Source organism: Orycteropus afer, unplaced genomic scaffold (genome assembly GCF_000298275.1).
Source record: "Orycteropus afer afer isolate SDZICR_OR568_19922 unplaced genomic scaffold, OryAfe1.0 scaffold00004, whole genome shotgun sequence".
Lineage (NCBI taxonomy): Eukaryota > Metazoa > Chordata > Mammalia > Tubulidentata > Orycteropodidae > Orycteropus > Orycteropus afer.
The window spans coordinates 133,917-153,462 of NW_006921591.1; the positions used below are offsets into that span (position 1 = coordinate 133,917).

Consider the following 19,546-nt stretch of genomic DNA (forward strand, 5'->3'; position numbering starts at 1 on the left):
GGGAACCTCCCAGAACATTGTATTGTGCCACGCCCAACAGAAATAACCCAGGTGGGCGACTTTAAAATCAGGATCTCCTCAGTTGCTAATAGCAATTCCCACCTTGGAGTTTACAAAGACTTATGGGTAGAAAAGCCACACTAAGTAATTTACTACACCGCACCCCTCCTTGGGTTTCCAAGGCAGTATCACTACGAAAGTAGATTGCTGTATCTTCCTTCCGAGGAGTGGCTGGTGGGTTTGAACCACCAGCCTTCTGGTTAGCAGTCAAATGTCTTAGGCATTATGCCACCAGAGCCCCCAAGGACGGAAGAATAAAGCAATTGAATTAGAAAAAGTGACAGAAACACTCGACAGAGTCAAACAGATAGAAGGTTAGAATAAATGAACTAGAAGACAAGATAACTGGGCAATCTACTTCCATAGAGATACAGCCTCAGAACCCAAGGAGGGGGTTGCTATGAGTTGCAATCAACTTGATGGCAGTGGGTTTATTCTTCAGTTCCAGTAATTATTTTCTTTTCTTTTTTAATTTCTTTGTTGAGTCTCTCACTTTATTTCTCCATTTGTTTCCTGATTTCTGCTAGTTTGTTTTTATTTATTTAAACATATTTAGCCCCACAGCCTGAAAATGATCAATTCTTTCTGTTAGTCTAGCCTCTATAGGAGAAATTTCCTCTTGTGCATATTTTGCTTCTATGGTAATTTTGTGTGTTTTACTGTTTTGTTGTTGTTGTTGTTGAACATGAGTTTTTTTTTTTTTTTTTACTTTGAATGTTGTGTTCTGATTTTTGTGGAAAATTTTTCCGATTGGGTGCCCTGGTGGCACAGCGGCCAAACACATGGCTGCCAACCAAAAGGCTGGGGCCCACACCCACCAGCTGCTCCACAGGAGAAAGATGCAGCAGCTTGCCTCTGCGAAGACATACAGTCCTGGGAACCCCACAGGGAAGCTCCACTCCACCCCACAGAGTTTCTATGAGTCATAATAAACTCAGCAGCAGTGGGTTTGGTATCTTCTCCTGAGAACCACTGAGGGTATTCTTATACTTAGATTTTCTTAAGTGCTGATTCAGTTGTTCTGGATGCTTGATCTCTGGAATTCAATGCACATGCACAGAAAAGAGGTTTAGCTGGTCACAGACTCTAATGTAAGTGGTGGGGCTCAGCTTTCCCAAGACGAAGGTGGGAGCCTCTCTATGTCTTTCCCTCATGGAGGCCATTGTACAGGCTTTCCCATGGTATCCTGCTGTGGGCAGGAAGACAGCCATTTCTCTCTGTGTTGCCCTACTGTCTGAAGTATTCTCCTCACCCCTCTGCTCTTGCAGGTCCTCCTGGTCATAGTACCTGTCTGTCTCAGGCCTCAGCAAGATTCAACAATGTTCTATCATAGCACCACAGTCTCCCTTTGCTCCTCCCAAATGCATGATGTGTAAACTGTCATGGCCAATCTGCACCACCTTAAAAATTAGGCTACAGCTTCCTCACATTAGCTCCCTTTCTGTGTTTCCTGTTTGGGATGTTGTTCAGCCTTGTCCCAAAATGGCTGTGATGAGAGAATGTTCTAGATATTAGCAGGTAGGTTCTCCCAGCTTCTATGCCATCCTCTCTCGTCCTCTCCCCAGCTTGTAGAATCACTTCAACTCTAATACTTCAGCTGCCCTATGGAATCCTGAGAGCTCAGTCTATGCTTGCTTTTTATTCATTGTTCAGGGATTTAGTTGCTGGGGGAGTAAAAGGGAGCATCTACTCACCTCACTATCTTACTCTGCCCTCTGAAGATCACACTTTGAGAAAGAGCCACCAACCATGAATGACTGCTTGAGCTCTGGGCTCATATGGTTTAATATCACCACACCTTTGCTCCTGTCTTCTTTCTGGAACATTGGTTTCCTTTCTTTTAGGGCAAGCCTTCATCTCTTCTTCATGGCTCAGGATGGTCATCACTTCTTCCAGGAGGCCTTCCCTGATTCTTGATGCCCAGCCCTTTGCACTTGGTATATAGGCTGTCCTAACCTTAGCACCGAGTGCAAAGGCTGCCCTAACTTGTATTTGCCCTGCATGTTGACTGTGTTTTTCCAGACTGAGTCCTCTAGAGTCTGACTTATTGTGCCCGTATTTCAGCTGAGAGCTCAGAAATTTTCCCTCTGAACTCTGGGAGGGTGCATTATGCTTCTGAAAATAAAGTTAGATTTGACCTCTGTGCAGAACCACACTTTCACTCATTCCCAGGCCTCATTATTTGCAGAGTGCTTTGTTCCAAGCCTTCTTTCTCTCATCAAACTCAACCCATAATAACAGTGACTTCTCCTCTTGGTCTCCAATATTTAATTTCTTTACCTTGTGCTGAAATCTAAACTGTGGCATTAATTTGGACAGCTTTAATATGCTGTAATCACCTGTGGACAGAGCCAGGTCACTTCTTAGAGGCATAGCAATAAATGCTAAAATTGATTTCAAGGCAAAAAATAAATGAGGAGATGTTAATGGTTTCTCAAATGACAGCCTTATCTTCCAAATGCTACTCTTTTATATTACCTCCACTTTTTCTAATAATTTTGAGAAATCTTAGTTCTGTTCCCTTGCATCTTACAAAATTGGTGAGAAGATCTGAAAGCTGAGCTGCCTGGAGGCCCAGCCTGCAGCAAGTATCAGAAGCTCAGGGTTACCTTGGGTCACGGTTCTCATGTTTTGGGAGAAACTCACCTTATTGTGGTGTTGAAGCTGCACCCAGCCTCCATAGCCAAATCTCTGCAAGGGGAAAAGCACAGTTAGACTCAAAGAGCAAAGAGACGACAGCAATAAAAGTGGGTCCTGATCTCCAGTTTCACATTCCCATTTTTTCCCCATACTCAGGTACCACCTATTTACATTTAAATAAATTTACTTTTCTTCTTAAATAAATTTATTTTGAAAGAAAATTTATAGCATAGAAGTATTAATCTTATCTTTTCTCCTAATGCAGATTGCATTTATGGTTTTTTTTCCATTTTTATTGTGGTGAAAACATACACCAATACATTCACCAACATAACTACTTCCACATTTACAACTCACTGACATTGATGACATTCTTCATGTTGTCAGATTGCACTTTTAAAATGAGGAAGACACCAAGAAAATGTTTTATATCCTACTTTGGTAAGTAGTGACTGGGGACTTAAAAGCCTGTGTGTGGCCATCTAAGGTGCAGCTATTGGTCTCTCCCTGTCTGGAGCAAAGAAGACTAAAGAAAATCAAAGATTCATGGAAGCAAGTAATGCAAAGGACTAATGGACTACATGAACCTCAGCCTCCATGACCTTAAGACCAGAAGAACTAGATGGTGCCCAGCTACCACTATTGGCAGCACAGAAAGGGGTCACATTAGAAGGTCCTGGATAGAGTGGGAGAAAAATGTGGAACAAAACTCAAAATCATAAAAAAGACCAGGCTTACTGGTTGGATAGAGAATGGTGGAATCTCTGAGACTATAGCCCTTAGTCATCCTTTGGGCCTATAACTGAACTCACCCCCATGGCTCAATTTTCATTCAAACAGTAGACAAGTCTACAAGGTGAACAACAGCCTAGGGAGTGATGCATTCTTTAAAACATTTGCCCAAGAATGAAGTGCAGAATTCAGGAAGGGTTAGGAAAAAAGGAGGAATGAAAAAGGGAAACACAAGGAGGAAGTGGGATGAGTGATGTTATGTTGTGGGGATTGCAATCAATGACATGAAACAAAATGTGTAGGAGTTATTGGATGGAAAATGGATATGCTCTGTAAACCTTCACTCAAATAACAATAAAAAATTAAATAAATGAGAACAAATATAAAAAATAGTTGTCCACCAACCATTTAAAATCATGTCATGGACCACTTTGGGTACATGAATCTGAAGGGTCACTCTAGGATATATGGTCTTAGAACAATGCAATCTATGAGTAGGTCATGAAATTAACTTAATGGATAGTGACCCAGCCATTTTTAGAAGCATGGAATAGTACGTGTAACAAATGCTGCTGGTGCCCCACCCGTATACCCCTCCTTAACACTTCTGTGCAGCTCCCTCTTTCACGTGCCAGCATCTGTCTTTTTCAGACTGAGGGCTTCAGTTTTGCTACTGGCAAAAGTGCTGCTTTGACCCTTCTAACAGCTCAAAAGTGCCAGGAAATTAATGTTCCCCCACCCAGCACTCCTCAACCAATGAACAAAGGGAGTTGTATGAATACTCCACTTCCCCAACCCCTCAGACTGGAAAACTCCTGAGAAGACTGGCTCCCAGAGCACCTGTTATCACAATGGTAGCTGGCTCAATAGCAAACCTTCATTGGCTGTCTTGTTTCTCTATCTCATATCCCCATTCTTCTACTGGTGTTTCCTGAACTCACCTACAAAATAAACTATGTGCATTTAAATCCTTCTTTTGGAGTCTGCTTCTTGGAAAACTCAAACTAAGAGACTAATGGAATAAAATAGTTTGAAAGTACCTCCCATATAGTAAGAGTAATACTGTTTCATGAAACTTGTGTTTCCATTATGTATATGAATGTTTATACTGAGTGACACTATAAAAATATACTTCTTCCTATGTATCATGGATAAAAAAGTTTTGAAAGCTACTGCCTCACTTTGGTTGTCCATTCATATACTGATGGGCACTTAAGTTGTTTCCATCTCTTTGCTATAGTGAATAGTGCTGCAATGAACATGGATGTACATATGTCTATTTGTGTCCTGGAACACACCTCTTTAGGGTATATTCCTAGTTCTGGAATTTCTGGATTTCTACTTTCAACTTTTTAGGGCAATGCTGTACCATTTTCCACAATGGCTGTACCATTTTCCAGTCCCACCAGAAGTTATTAGAGTTTTGATTTCTCCACACCTATGCCAGCATTTGTTATTTTCTCCATTGTTGAACTTAGCTATTATCGCTAGGGTGAGATATGTTTCATTGGTTTTTGATTTGTGTCTCTCCAATGGGTAAGAAGGAGCTCTGGTGGCATCGTGAATAAGGAACTTGACTGCTAACCGGGTCAGTGGTTCAAACCCACCAGCCGCTCTGCAGAAGGAAGTTGGGGCAACCTACTTCCATGAAGATTTACAGCCTCGGAAACCCAGTGGGGGTCGCTATGAGTCAGAAATAACTCGATGACAGTGAGTTTTTTCTTTCTTTGTTTGTTTAGTAGCTAATGATTGTGAACTTTTCCTCGTGTTTGTTGGTCGCCTGTACATCTGCTTTAGTAAAGTGTCTGTTCATATCCTTTGCCATTTAAAATTGAATTGTTTGTCTTTTTCATGTTGAGGTGTTGAAGTTTCCTATAAATTTTAGAGCTAAATCCCTTGTTGGCTATGTCACAGTCAAATATTTTTTCTCAATCTGTAGGTTCTCTTTTTACTCTTTTGGAAAAGTCTTTTGATACACATAATATTTTCATTTTTCAAAAGGCCCTAGTTTCTCTTCTGCAGCTTGTGCATTTTGGGTTATGCTTGATAGCCTATTTATACCATAAATTAGGGCCTCTAGGTTTGCCCCTGTTTTATCTTTGGTGAGCTTAATTGTTGTGGATTTTACATTTAGATCTTTGATCCATCTTGAGTTCGTTTTTGGGTATGGTGTAAGGTATAGATCTTATTTCATTTTTCTGCAAGTGGACATCCAGTTTTGCCAGCACCATTTGTTAAAGAGGCTATTTAATGGGTTTTGGCTATTTGTCAAAGATCAGCTGTCCATAGACAGATGGGTCTATTTGTGGATTCTCCATTCTGTTCCACAGGTCTATTTGTCTATCGTTGTACCAATACCACAGTTTTGATTACTGTGGCTGTATACTAGGTTTGAGATTGGGAAGTGTGACCCTAATTGAATGGGAGAAAAGTGTGGAACAGAACCTAGATTTCTAAAAACAAACCAAAGAGAAAAACAGACTTACTGGACCAGCTGAGACTAGATGACTCCTTGAGACATTGAATGAAAACTTGAATGAAACTAGCCTCTGATGTCACCTTTTAGCTAAATTACAAATTGGCTCACAAAATAAAGAATAGTGTCATGAGTACTGTGTTCCTTTAAAAAATCATCTATATGAGAAAAGTGGTCAACAATTACTTTAAAACAAAGATGAGAAGGTAAGGGGGCAGGAAAACTAGATAAATGGAAGTAGAACAACAAGACTGGAAATATTATTGAACAACTTGTGTAGAAATTGTTGAATGGAAATCTAAACTTTTGTGTAAACCACTGAAAACACAACAAAATATTAAAAAAAAAAAAGAAATGGAACATAATAAAAACAATAGAGAAACAAAATAAATAGGTATATATGACTCATAAGGAGCTTCAGTGGTGCTGTGGTTACTAACCAAAAGTTTGGCAGTTCAAACCCACCAGCTGCTCCATAGGAGAAAGATGAGGCAGTCTGATTTCATAAAGATTTACAGCCTTGGAAGCCCTATGGGGGTTGCTATGAGTCAGAATCAACTGAATGGTAGTGCGTTTGGTTTTTGGTTTCATATTTGACTCATATAACTATTAAGAAAAAAAAAAACAAAAAAACCACTGCTATTGAATTGATTCTGATTCATAGTGACCCCCATTGGGTTTCCAAGGCAGTGAATCTTTATGGAAGTAGATTGCCCTATCTTTCTTCTGTGGAGTAGCTAGTGGGTCTGAACCACCGTCCTTCTGGTTAGCAGTCAAATGCTGTAGGCACTGCATCACCAGAGATCCTTCATATAACTATAGGTTTTAAAATCTAATTTCATTCATTCATTCTTCAAATCCTCATGGAATTCCTTCTATGACCAGCCTTAGTTGGACTGAGAAAATAAAAGTGAAAGTCAGTTACAACCCTTGTAGAGCAGTCTTGAGAGGGTGGGACTTGGGTGGACAAACCTTAGAGAGCTGTACTAGAGTATAGATGTGCTGTAATGAAGAGATGCACAGTTCTTTGGGAGCCTGGAGAGGCACCAACTCTGACCTAAGATCAGGTGGTGTCAGGAGAGGGAAGCTGAAATGGTAGTCAGGGATCAGAACTCTGGTAGCATAGTGCCTAAGGCACTTGACTGCTAACCAGAAGGCTGGTGGTTCAAACCCACCAGCCACTCCTCGGAAGGAAGATTGGGCAATCTACTTCCATAGTGATACTTCCTTGGCAACCCAAGAAGGAATCACTATGAGTCGGGTCCGACTCAACCGCACATAACAGCAACAGCAACAGCAACAGCAACAGCAACAGCAACAGTGTTTCCTCAGGATTCCCATGCTCCAAAGAAGTGGTTCCAAAAGTGTGATGTAAGAAGCAAAGGTGTGGAGGAAGGAGACAACCAAGTAAACAGCTCATCAACAGCTCCTGGTCTGTCAGCAATGATGTGTAGACAGTTAAAAAGTTGAATATCAGCTTAACTTCTCATTTGAGGATGAATGAGAACAGGTAGCAGTGCTTGGTTCTTATGCCATGTTACAGAGAATTCGTCTTGATGAAGTCAGGTTCTGGCAGAACCCTCTTCCTGGTTCTCTTCTTACCTCCATAATTAGAGAATAAGGAGAGGTCTGGCCTTGGAAAATAGTGCAGGATGGAGCAGTATCTCTCTGTGTGTTTCTGTGTCTGTAACTGGGATCTGCTCCAACAGACCTCTTAAGATCTGGGTCAATTCTCAGCTAGACCAATGGAACAGAATCAAAATCCAGAAATAGACCCATCCATCTATGGACAGTTGATCTTTGACAAAGGGCCAAAACCCATCAAGTGGGGGAGAGATAGCCTCTTTAACAAACAGTGCTGGCAAAATTGGATATCCATTTGCACAAAAATTAAACAAGACCCATACCTCACAGCATGCACAAAATGAACTCAAATTGGATCAAAAACTTAAACATAAAACCCAAAACTATAAAGCTCATCAAAGATAAAATAGGGGCAAATCTAGGGGCCCTAATTTATGGCATAAATGGACTATCAAACATAACCCAAAATTCACAGGCAGTGAAAAAGAAGCTGGAGGACTGGGACCTTTTAAAAATTAAATTCTTATGCATATCGAAAGAATTCTCCAACAGGGTAAAAGGAGACCCATACCTCACCCCATACACAAAAACAAACGCAAGCTGGATCAAAGACTTAAATTTAAAACCCAAAACTATAAAATTCATCAAAGATAAAATAGGGGCAAATCTGAGAGCCCTAATTTACAACATAGACTATCAAGCATAACCCAGAATGTGCAGGAGGTACAAGAGAAGCTAGATGACTGGGAACTTTTAAAAATTAAATTGTTATGCTCATCGAAAGACTTCATCAAAAGGGTAAAAAGAGAACCTACAGATTGGGAGAAAATATTTGCCTATGACATATTTGAGAAAGGACTTATCTCCAAAATCTATAGAAAACTTCAATACCTCAATACCAAAAAGACAAATAACCCAATTCACAAATGGGCGAAAGACTTGCACAGACACTTCACCAAAGAAGATATACTGGCAGCCAACAAACACATGAGAAATTGCTCACAATCATTAGTCATTAGTGAGAAGATCAGATGGGGGAGGTGAACAGGAATATACCCTAGACCAAGGATAGATTTGGCTGAAGATAATCTTACATGTGCCCTTGTGCTACAAAATTAGCCACATACATTATAGAAGCAAAAGAAGACAGAGTTGGAGTAACTTCTCAGAGACAACCAAACACCCTGAGAGAGAGAATCACTGGGCCTGTGGGCTTGGGACCATGGTCTTGGGGGACATGATGCTCAATTGACACAGCATAGTACAAAAAAATCTTGTTCTACAACCTACTTTGGTGAGTAGCAACTGGGGTCTTAAAAGCTTTCAAGCAGCCATCTAAGATGCAACTATTGGTCTCCCCTCCTCTGGAATAAAGAAGAGTAAAGAAAATCAAAGGCATCTGGAAATAATTAGTCCAAGGATAAGATGGACCCCAGCCTTCATGACCCCACAACTAGCAAAACTAGATGGTGCCTGGCTACAAATGCCAACCACTTGGAAAGGGATCAAAACTGGAGATCCTGGATAGAGTGGGAGGAAAAATGTGGAACAACTTTTAAAAACACAAAAATGACCAGAATTACTAGTCAAAGATTGGTGGAACCCCTGAGACTATGGCCTTGGGTTACTTTTAGGCCTAGAAATGTCTCACTTCCATAGATTGGTTCTCAGCCCAACAGTAGAAAGACCTACATGCAGAACACCTCCCCCAGGGCTATACTCTCACCTACTTTAGGAGATGCACCCTTTACATCAATCAGCCATGGGACACCAGAGTGGTAGCATTCACATAAAGGGAAAGTTGGACAGACAGGAATGCATAGTTAAGAAGGGCACAGGGAGGTGGTAGTCACAGGGAGGGGAGAGGAGAAGACTTTTTTATGGTTGGAGATGGTAATCTGGGCAGTGAAATCAAATGTGCATGAACTGTTGAATGTAAAACAAATTTTATTTGTAAATTTACACCCAAAGCACAATAAATAAATAAATAAAAGATCTGGGTCAATTCTATACAAACTTATTCTTCTTGGTCTGGAAATCTACCTGGCCCCTCCCAAGTAACATCAGAGGACCTGATTTAGCAGGCTTTACCATGCAAAGTAAACTCAAAGAAGGGCCCCAGCTTCTTTCTGGACCCAATTTCTCTCTTATCTGTGTCCCCCACTTCCTTCCTTTAATGCCTTCAAAACTGTCATATTTTTTCCCCTCTTTCCCTGAAAAAAGCTGCCAAGAGATGTATATTGGAGGAGGGGTTGAAGTCTGACCTTCATCACTTATACTTTACAGTAAACTCAAGATTGTGTGCTCTGGATATTTGCCATTGAATCACTACATTTTATATAGACAAAAAAAAAAAAAAAGCATTTTTTCCTTCTTTCTTTTCCTCCTTCCTTCTTTCATATTTTTTTTCTCTCTCTCTTTCTTAATTTCCTAAGGGACTTTAACCCATAATTTATCTAAGTGTAATATTAAATAGAGAAGTATTACATTTGGAAAAGGACAGAGAGACAAAGGGAGACAGAGCAAAGATAACCCAGCAAATGACTTGTAAGATACTTGATTTTGATGAAGTAACTTAAATTTTTAAGCCATTGATTTTTTTATGTGTAAAATGTGTTAATAGGAATAGCTTTGACATAGATTTTATGGAAATTAAGTGAGATAATGCCTATAAAGCTGTTGGCACTGGACGTGGTTTCTACAAAGGGCTTCATCAGTGCTAACAATGATGATGTTGGTGATGGTGGTGTTTGATGGAGTAGCAGTGGTGGTGACAGTAAGGTGATGGTAGTGGTAGTGGTGGTGATGAGTTGGCAGTGGTAGTGGTCAGGTGGTAGTGGTAATGGTTATGGTGGTGAAGATGGTGCAGTGGTGTTAGTAATGATGGTGATGGTGATGTTTGTAGTGCTGGCAATTGTGATGACAGTGGTGGCAATAGCAGTGGTGGCTGCAGACAGTGATGGCAATGGTGATGATGGTGGTGGTTGTGGCAGTGGTGGTGGCAGCAACATATTTCTTCCCCAGGTGGATTAAGGTATGCCCTGGGTTCAGACATTAAGGAGAGCGATGAAGAAAGGAACCTCTTGTTACTCTGTATTCATTCTTCCCCTTTACTGAAAAGCCTAATGTGCTTATTTGGAGAAACTTTATTCTGCTGCAAACCTGGGATCCACATAGTTCCCCATCTCTCTTTCTAGGTTGGGTCCCACCTGGGGTCTGAAATTTATGATTCCAGGAGTAATTTTGGCAAGAGCATTAGCTGGGAGGCATTTATAATCTGAAAGTGTTTGGCTGAAAATGACTAATGTCCTGTAGGCATTTATTTATGAGTATGATAAAATTTTTCAAGGAAATTCATTCCTTTATACAAGAGATGTGTTTCTGAAATGGGTACTTATACATCAGAGGTTGATGAACTGAATTACATAATGTCTTGAGGAACTCACATCTTCATGAGGTGAATAATGACCATTCTAGGGGATAAGAACAGCTGTTTCCCCAGAGAAGGTGTTTAAAGTTCATGTTATGTCTGAGATATTGTTTCCTAAAAACTTACAGTGATCAAATGCAATTAAATAATTGCCAACAGATGTAAATATATAAATTGTATTAAAGGCCAAAACATTTTAACCCAACTAAAATGAGAAGAATCTCTGCAAGTTCTACCACTGGGCACATAGCAGGTGGCCAATGAGCTTTGCTGTAGGAGAAAGCCCAAGAAGGCTTATCTTCATCATTGTTATTATAAATAATCCTGTGTGAATCAACCAGAAACAACCTTTGTCATGGTTCCTTGGGCTATGATTCTCCTATTATGATAGCAGAGGACCTGGGCTCTGAGTCATCTGAAATCATTAAATCAACTGTGCCCTGAATTCAGTCTCTTTCCACCTTGGATAGATTTTGTTTTTCAAAGATTCTAACTGCAACTCAGACTGAAATCATGATTAGCAAGAGAAAATAAAGAAGCCCTCTAGTTCTCAAATCGTAGTGCTTTGTCCTCATCTGTTAATCATCAACCCAGCCATGTTGACTCTGCTTTTCTATTTCTTCTATTTCACCAGGAGGTCGAGGTCAGGGAGGTGTGTCTTTTAATATTTAATAAGGGGAGGGAAGTCTCAGATCTACAACTGGTTGGGGTTTTCACTCAGAGGAGGGGAGTAGCCACTAGTTGGAAACGGGCATCATCTTCTAAAATAAAAGTAATACTCATTTATTCTTTTAAATTTTTTATTGGGAGATTTGAAAAAATAGAAAAAACTAAGGTTTTGAAACAATATTTTCCCCACTAAGTCGCAATTTGAAGACAAGGAACAATCTGCAATAGTTCATACCCATTCAATACGCTCTTTGTTGTTGTTACGTGCCATCGAGTCGGCCCTGGCTCATAGTGACCCCTTCCTGGGTTTCTGAGGCAGTATCTCCACAGAAGTAGATTGCCCAACTTTCCTTCTGAGGAGTGGCTGGTGGGTTTGAACCATCAGCCTTCTGATTAGCGGTCAAGTGCCTTAGGCAATATGCTACCAGAGCTCCCAATATGCTCTTTACCATGACCATATAGACTGGAAATGGGAGAGGGAGAGAAGACCTCAGCATCATTTAGAAGTACCTTCAATTACTTCATTCATTCCAGCTTAAAAAACGCACTACTGTTTTCTACTAGTTGTTTAGTCGCTTTTGTTGTTGTTGTTGTTATTTGCCGTTGAGTCGGCCCCGACTCATAGCGACCCCTCCTTGGGTTTCCGAGGCAGTATCACTACGGAAGTAGGAATGCCCAACCTTCCTTCCGAGGAGTGGCTGGTGGGTTTGAACTGCCAGCCTTCTGGTTAGCAGTCAAGTGCCTTTGGCACTATGCTACCAGAGCTCCTACCACAGATCTAATTTCTTGGCCCATGGGTTGGAGGCCAGATTCCAATGACCTGTGATGAAGCCTTTGTGGGTTTACGTGGTGTAAGGACTTGGCAACAAGATAGGCACTGGGGAGCAGAGAGAAATGCGGCTGTCCCAAAGGGAGGGACTCATTGGGTCTTACATTTAGTGGCAAGACAACCATCGTTTCTAAGGAATCTGAAGATATGTTCTCCAGAAACAAGGTATTTCTCTTGGACATAGGCTTAAGTCAGTTTGAAGTATTCTGAAGTCCTCAGGCATTCTTGGGTCTAAGTCTGAATACTACCTTGGTAAATTAAAATTTAAATTAAAACGGTAATATTCTTCTGGACCAGTCTCTTAAGGTGGGTGTGGGTGTAGCAGGTGGTGCTCTGGAGCGACCATCTCTTCTTATGTAGTTTAAGGACTCTGAGCCCATTTCTGACTCTCAAGTACCTGATCTGTAATGCAGCATGAATAATATGACTCCTATCTGTATATGTCACAAAGTTTATATGTGAATCAAATACATATGTATATACATGTCTCCTTGCAAGTGTAAGAGTATTACTGCTATTATTATTATTACTATTATTAAGCATGTCTGTGTCTGCCCTCTGTCAATTTGTCTTACTGTGGTGGCTTGCATGTTGCTGTGATGTTGGAAGCTATTCCACAGTATATCAAACATCAGGAGGGTCACCGGTGGTGAACAGATTTCAGTGAAGCCTCCAGACAAAGACCATGAATATCTAATATAGCGCTGGAAGATGAGCCCCCACCTCCCAGGCTGGAAGACCACAACAATGGATGCAAACCTACCAATGATCATGAAGATGGTACAGGATCAGGAAACTTTGTATGTTACCTTATAACCTTGAGTTAGTGCTAGATAACGGCACTAATAACAACAACAGCCTTCAGCTTGCAATGTATGAGACTGCTGGGTAGAAGCCTGGTTCATGGGAACAGAACACCTGTCACATCTTTTGAGGTGATAACTAGCAGATAGAATGGGATGGCTGTGCAAAGAACCCAACGAACATGTGTTTAGGAAGTTTCTAAGACACACATCTATAGCTATACCCCTCATGGTCTGCATTCCTCAGTTTCCTAAGTGGTTTTAGCAAAGCCTTTTGGGCCCTGAATTAAGTGGGGCCTCTAGAATTGTCAGCTCTTGGTAACCAGTTGTCCACTCAGAATGGAGGCAGGCGTGGAGGTAGGGAGCAGGTAATGGGAGGTGGGAATTGTAGCTCAGGATACTTGGTAGAAAGAAACTTTCCTTCCCTCAGCAAAGAGGAAGCACTTGTTTTAGACCCCATATCCAGAAGAGGGAGGCTGAGGTGGGTGAAAGGCCTTGATAACTTTGTGGTTTATTCAGGAGCAACTTCTGGTGCCTAGAAGGAGGGTCCCATTGGGTCCTAGGTTTAAAGTCAAGGCAACCATCCTTCCCAAGGAGTCGGAAGATGTGATCCCCAGAAACAAAGTATTTCTCTTGGACATTGGCTTAAGTCAGTTTTGTGGTTTCTGAAACCCTCTGGCATTCCTGGATCTAAGACTGAATCCCACCCTAGTAATCTAATAAGAATGAATAGAACGACCATGATCTTTGCATAATATTTCTTACACCTGCCTATGAAAGGAACTGGAAAGTCTCTCCTAAAAAGAAAGAACAGCTCGGCTGCGACTGGTTACTTCTTTCTCTCTCAGAATCCTCATCTGAATAAACAGGTAAATGCAATGCAGATTGGAGACCCTTGCTGGTGTGACATTCTCTTGGAAGGTAGACCATTCTGGGCAGCTCTTTCTGGGCTAGAAAAGAGTGCAGTGGGTTGTGTTCTATAGAGATCACCATAGTAGCTCTGAAAACATTTCATGAGGCTCTTCTTTGAACCTCAATGAGATAAGCTGTAATGTTGGAATTAATACTAATTGCTGTCAATCTTCCTTCTGAGGACTGGCTGGTGGGTTTGAACCACCAGCCTTCTGGTTAGCAGTCAAATGCATTAGGCACTACACCACCAGAGCTCCCTACTGTAATATAGCGTATCATAAAATCTAGATTTTAAAAAATAATCATTTCCTCCCTTTATTTGTATTATAAATTCAGTCATTCATTAATTCAATCAGTTATCAGTTAACCATAAATGACAAGTAGAAAATGATGATCACCATAAGAAGTAAGAAACAGCAGAATTCTTCCAACAAGCCAAATGTACTCCCATGAAGTAACATGAGTTCAAAGTTTCTGAGCTATTCCTTTCGTGAAATCATTAACATATTTCTTACACTTGAATAAAATATGACCAGGATAATGGAATTCAGAACAGCAAGTTTCTGCCTGGGTATTTAATCTCCTTCTTTTTTTATGGGGTTCCAATTTGCATTGCATTTTTTTGCGGGTTGGTTAGTTTGATCAATTTAGCTTTTGCCATTAGCTGCAATAGTAAAGCCTTTCAAACATAGTTCTGTAAACTTTTTATTTTTCAATCTAGATGCCTACCACCCATCTTACCTAAGATACCAGTGTATGAAGAAACACTTAAGATTAATACTCTTCCAGGAAATGCCTAAGGGAAGGAATTTGTTTCATCTACCTGCACAATGAACCACATCTTAATTAGAGTTTGGGTTAATTCATTTTCCTCACTTGGGATAGAAAAAGATGAAACATTTTCAATGGTAAGAAACTTCTAGCAGAAGACGGAAGACTGCGTAAAACCTGATACTTAGCCTGAATAAACCTCAAACCATTGTTAATTTTCTTTGATGTTCCTCATCTTCCTCTTTTCATATTCATTCCAAAATTCTTAATGGCAAAAGGAAATTTCCATCTTTAGAGAAACACGGCATACTCTTTAGAGACACTCATTTTGTGCAAAGGCTCCATATCATTTATTCCAGAGTTTCTTTGATGTCCCTACTTCCTAGTTTTTCATAACAAGGATTTACAGCTTAAAGAGCATCAAAAAGGAAAGGTTTCAGACAATGTTCTAAAATAGACAAAAAAAAAAAAAAAAAACAATTCATAATGCTATCTTTTGGTGCTTCTAAAACTTATTTTAGACATTTGGAAAGGAGATATGTCTCAGAAGTCCTAGAAACCTATCACATTCCATTCTGTAATAGTCTCTTACTTGAAACTTTACATTCTGTAGCTGGCACATATCTTCCCAGCAGCTGAATATGTGATTTAAATGAAAGTAAAATTGCCTGACCTAAATTAACCAGAAATTGTAAAGACTGTTTTTTTTGAGGAGAAAATGGATTTTGAGAACACATTTCTTTGATCCAATGTTCTTTCAAAATAAATATAAAAGTCACTTTTAAAACTTGGGAAAATCAGAGCTACCAAATAATTTTAAACTGTCCTCAAAATAGAGAAATGTAACATCCAATTCCCAAAAGAAGAGAAAAGTCTATAAGAGAGGAATTGAAAAACCCAAAAGAAGTTCCAGAAATAATTCAGCAAATAAATCACCATTACCTTTTTTAGATCTGGCCATTCTTTTGGTAGAATATGACTATGGATGTCAATTTTCATCTCCACAGGATCAGAGGAGAAGAATGTAAGGAAAGATGGTTTGATTCAAGGGATCCCCATGAAAACATGGAGCTAACTGATTCACTCAGCCCCTTTATAGCTTCCTTTAGGTACCAGTCAGTAGACCTGCTCAGCCCAGCCTTGGTTCCTTGGAACTGCTTTGTTAAAGTTCAAAGTTCTGTTCATTGGTCAACCTGGCTTTGGGTAAACAACTTATTGGTAATCAGGGTCTGGGCACAAAATTGAGTTTTAAAGAAGAACTGTACACAACCCTATGAGGTAAAAAAATACTACAGGATGCTTTGAGCTGCATCAAGTCTAAATTGACTAATTTTTATTTTTAAATATTTTAATTTTTAATTAAGATAATACATGCACATGGTTAAAAATAAAATAGTGCAGAAGGGCTCTTAAGGAAAAATAATAGACCCCTGATATAACTCTTTTTACCCTTGGTTTCACACCCTAGAAGCAACCAAATTTAATATTTTTAGTGTCCTGTTCAGTTAGTTATTTCCTTGTCTTAATAATATTTAGAAATTGGCTTGCTCACAAAAATTTAACATATTGAAAAGTTGTGGGGGATGTTACCTTTTTAAATCATAGAAAGAGTTTACTCTACTTACATAGTGTTTCCTCCATTATCTTTGCCTTTTATTCATTCATTATTAATTTATTCATACATTTAACAAAAATTTATTGAGAATTACTATGTGATGAGGATTTAAGATTGAATGAGAGACACAGGGATACATATGCTATAATAGCCTAAATGTAGGTAAAAGAAGAGTTTAGCCATTTCCATCAAGGATTTTCAGAGGAGTCTAGGAAAGGGTTGTAGCAGGTCATAAAGCCAGGCTCCTTGGAAGAAAGGTCAGGCAATCTACTTTTGTAGTGATACCAACTTGGAAACCCATGGAGGAGTTGCTATGAGTCAGATCCAACTTCATGGCAGTGGTTGCATTGTGTTTGCATGGTCCTAGAGCTCAGGGCTCCTGGAGGAGGTGGCAAGAAAAAGTGGTTGAATGCTGTACCTGAGCAGAGATACTTTAGATAGGTCCATGTAGTGCCTGAGATTCAGAGTAGCATGTAGAGTGACCACAAAGGGAAGATGGAAGTAAGCCAGTCATGAAGGAGCCTTGAGGGGAGGAATGAGGCATGAGGCAGCAGTTAATGATGGAAGGATGTCTCAGCAGATGCCAACATAGAGAGTGACCCAAATCAGATACCACTTCCAGCTGCTAATACCTTGGGCTACAAAAGACCACCTGGGGGGGTGTCCTAAGGTAATGGTTTAGGGCGTGGAGTTAGCATCAGATTTTTGAACTTTGTTTCTTCGGGCAAATTACTTAATTCTTTGTGTACCCATTTCCCTATATGTAAAAACTAAGAACTTTGGTCTGCTGTAAAGATTAAATGAATTAATGCATGGAAGACACACAGATCAATACCAAGCATAGAGTAAGTGGAATATAAACATTAGTCATTATTTTTTGTATTATTACTGTCAATTTCATGACCAGTTGTCATACAGTCAATTCTGACTTATGGCGACCTCCTGTGTACAGAATAGAACTGTGCTCCATTGGGTTTTCAAGGCTGTGACTTTCAGAAGCAGATGGCCAGGCTTTTCTTCCAAGGTTTCCTCTGTTGTTGTTGTTGTTATGTACCATCGAGTCACACCTGACTCATAGTGACCCCTCCTTGGGTTTCCGAGGCAGTGTCACTATGGAAGTAGATTGCCCCATCTTCCTTCTGAGGAGTGGCTGGTGGGTTTGAACCGCCAGCCTTCTGGTTAGCAGTCAAGTGCCTTAGCCACTATGCTACCAGAGCTCCCTTAGGTGTGTTCAAATGGCCAACCTTTTGGTAAGTAGTCAGGTGCTTAATCATTTATACCATAAAAGTACTCATAATTGTCACATAAGCTCCCCAGAATTTAAACAAAACCTCAAGGAAAATATGTACATAAGGGAAACCTTGAAATAACTGAGATTCAGTTTCTGCCATCTGATGGCATGGGAATTTGTATTAATGATTGAGAGATATTACCAAAAAAACAAAGTTACATTTCACACACGTCCATGCAATGATACACTTGAATTTGTACAAGCTCAACTAGGAATTCCAGGTATGTAGATAGAGAGATTTTTGATGTAAGAATGGGATTGGTAATCCCACACATGTAGGCCATATTATCAATTGATGTGAGCTGCCTGAGGAGGCAGGGAGTGATGAAGACTAGAGTACAAGTGGAGGGTTAGCTCAGGGTTCGTGGGTGGGGTGAGCATGAAGCAATGAGGACCAGAAGACAAGTTGAATATTAGGTTGGAGAGGGAGGAAGTATAGGACATCAGGACCAGATTATAGGTAGAGGGTTTGGTTTGAAGAGAAGGAGGGATCCTTTCCCCATATGAAGAGAAAGGGAAAGATGAAAAGATAGGAGGGGGTCACAATGTGTTGAACTGAAGGCAATGAATTAATAATGCCAGTACCAATCATCCTTCTGAGGCTGGAAGTGAGGTCATCCACTGCCAGCCAGACTTGGAGATTTTAAAAAGAAAAGAAAGAAAAACTTAAAAATGAAATTTGAATTGTTTGCTAGGAGATAGATAGCAGCATCAGAGTTGTAGTGTATTTGGACTTCAAGAATGTTTAGTGGACAACCACTTGAAACACACACAAAAGAATTTTTTAAAGTCTAGAAGAAAAAACAGCCAAATGAAAACTATAGTTCTATTACAGTAGAGAGATTATGAGTAACTTTTTATCTCTGTATTTTCCAAATATTTTATAATAATACTCTGATCATTTGGAAGGTTTATAAAAATGCATTTTAAAAGAATTTATGATGTATCACATTGTAAGTGTTTGCAAAAAGGCAAGGAGGCCACATCTTCCCACCTCCTCTAACTGCACAAGAGGAAGACAGAATCACCACCAGTAGCCCAAGGCCCATTCCTGCGAGGTCAGATATGCTGCCTCCCTCCAGCCCTTACACCAACTGTTCCTCCCAAAGCACCCACCACCTTTCTCTGGGGTTCAAAAATTCACTGCAGTGGCCACACAGAACTCACAGATTACGGGGTTTATTAGGGAAGCACCAGGCTATAATTGAAGTTCAGGAAAAATGTTCAGTCTCTCTCCCAGCCTACCATCTCTCAGCCAAGTCTCTCACAGTCTCTCTCCCAGCAGTGCATGTCCCTCGGTGTCTCACTCAGCAATGTGTGTCTCTTGCATCTCTTTCCCAGCAGCATGTGCCTCTCAGGAGCACCTGTCTCTTTCAGCAGCACATCTTCCTCAACCAGCAGTCAGAGCAAGTTCTGCCTCTAGGAGGCCTCCTTTTGAGCCTGGTAGAGTGGCCAAACCAACCAATCATAACATCAGAATTTTAAGCACCTAAGAGAGAGTGGGAACCTCCCAGAACATTGTTTAGTGCCATGCCCAAGAGAAATACCCCAGGTACAACTTTAGCAATCAGGAGCTCCTCAGTTGCTCATGGCAAATTCCACCTCGGAGTTTTTACAAAGACTTATGGGTAGAAAAGCCACACTAAGTAATTTACTACACTGCAGTGTTCTTAAACTCAGTAAGAAAATTGTTGGCTTATTCAACCACCTACAGACAGTGTTCACCATCTCTAA

The 19,546-nt window shown here is 40.3% G+C and overlaps 1 protein-coding gene across 1 annotated transcript in view; it reads right to left on the reverse strand.

Annotated features, from left to right (window-relative positions):
* The window catches only part of ACMSD (aminocarboxymuconate semialdehyde decarboxylase), a 141,507-nt gene extending 125,602 nt beyond the window's left edge, over nt 1-15,905 (reverse strand). Inside the window, exons 1-2 of the mRNA XM_007937567.2 lie at nt 15,849-15,905; nt 2,707-2,751 (exon numbers count right to left, since the gene is read on the reverse strand). Coding sequence (XP_007935758.1) covers nt 2,707-2,751; nt 15,849-15,905 — 102 coding nt within the window. The remainder of the gene's footprint in view (nt 1-2,706; nt 2,752-15,848) is intronic.
* Between the last annotated feature and the right edge of the window lie 3,641 nt (nt 15,906-19,546).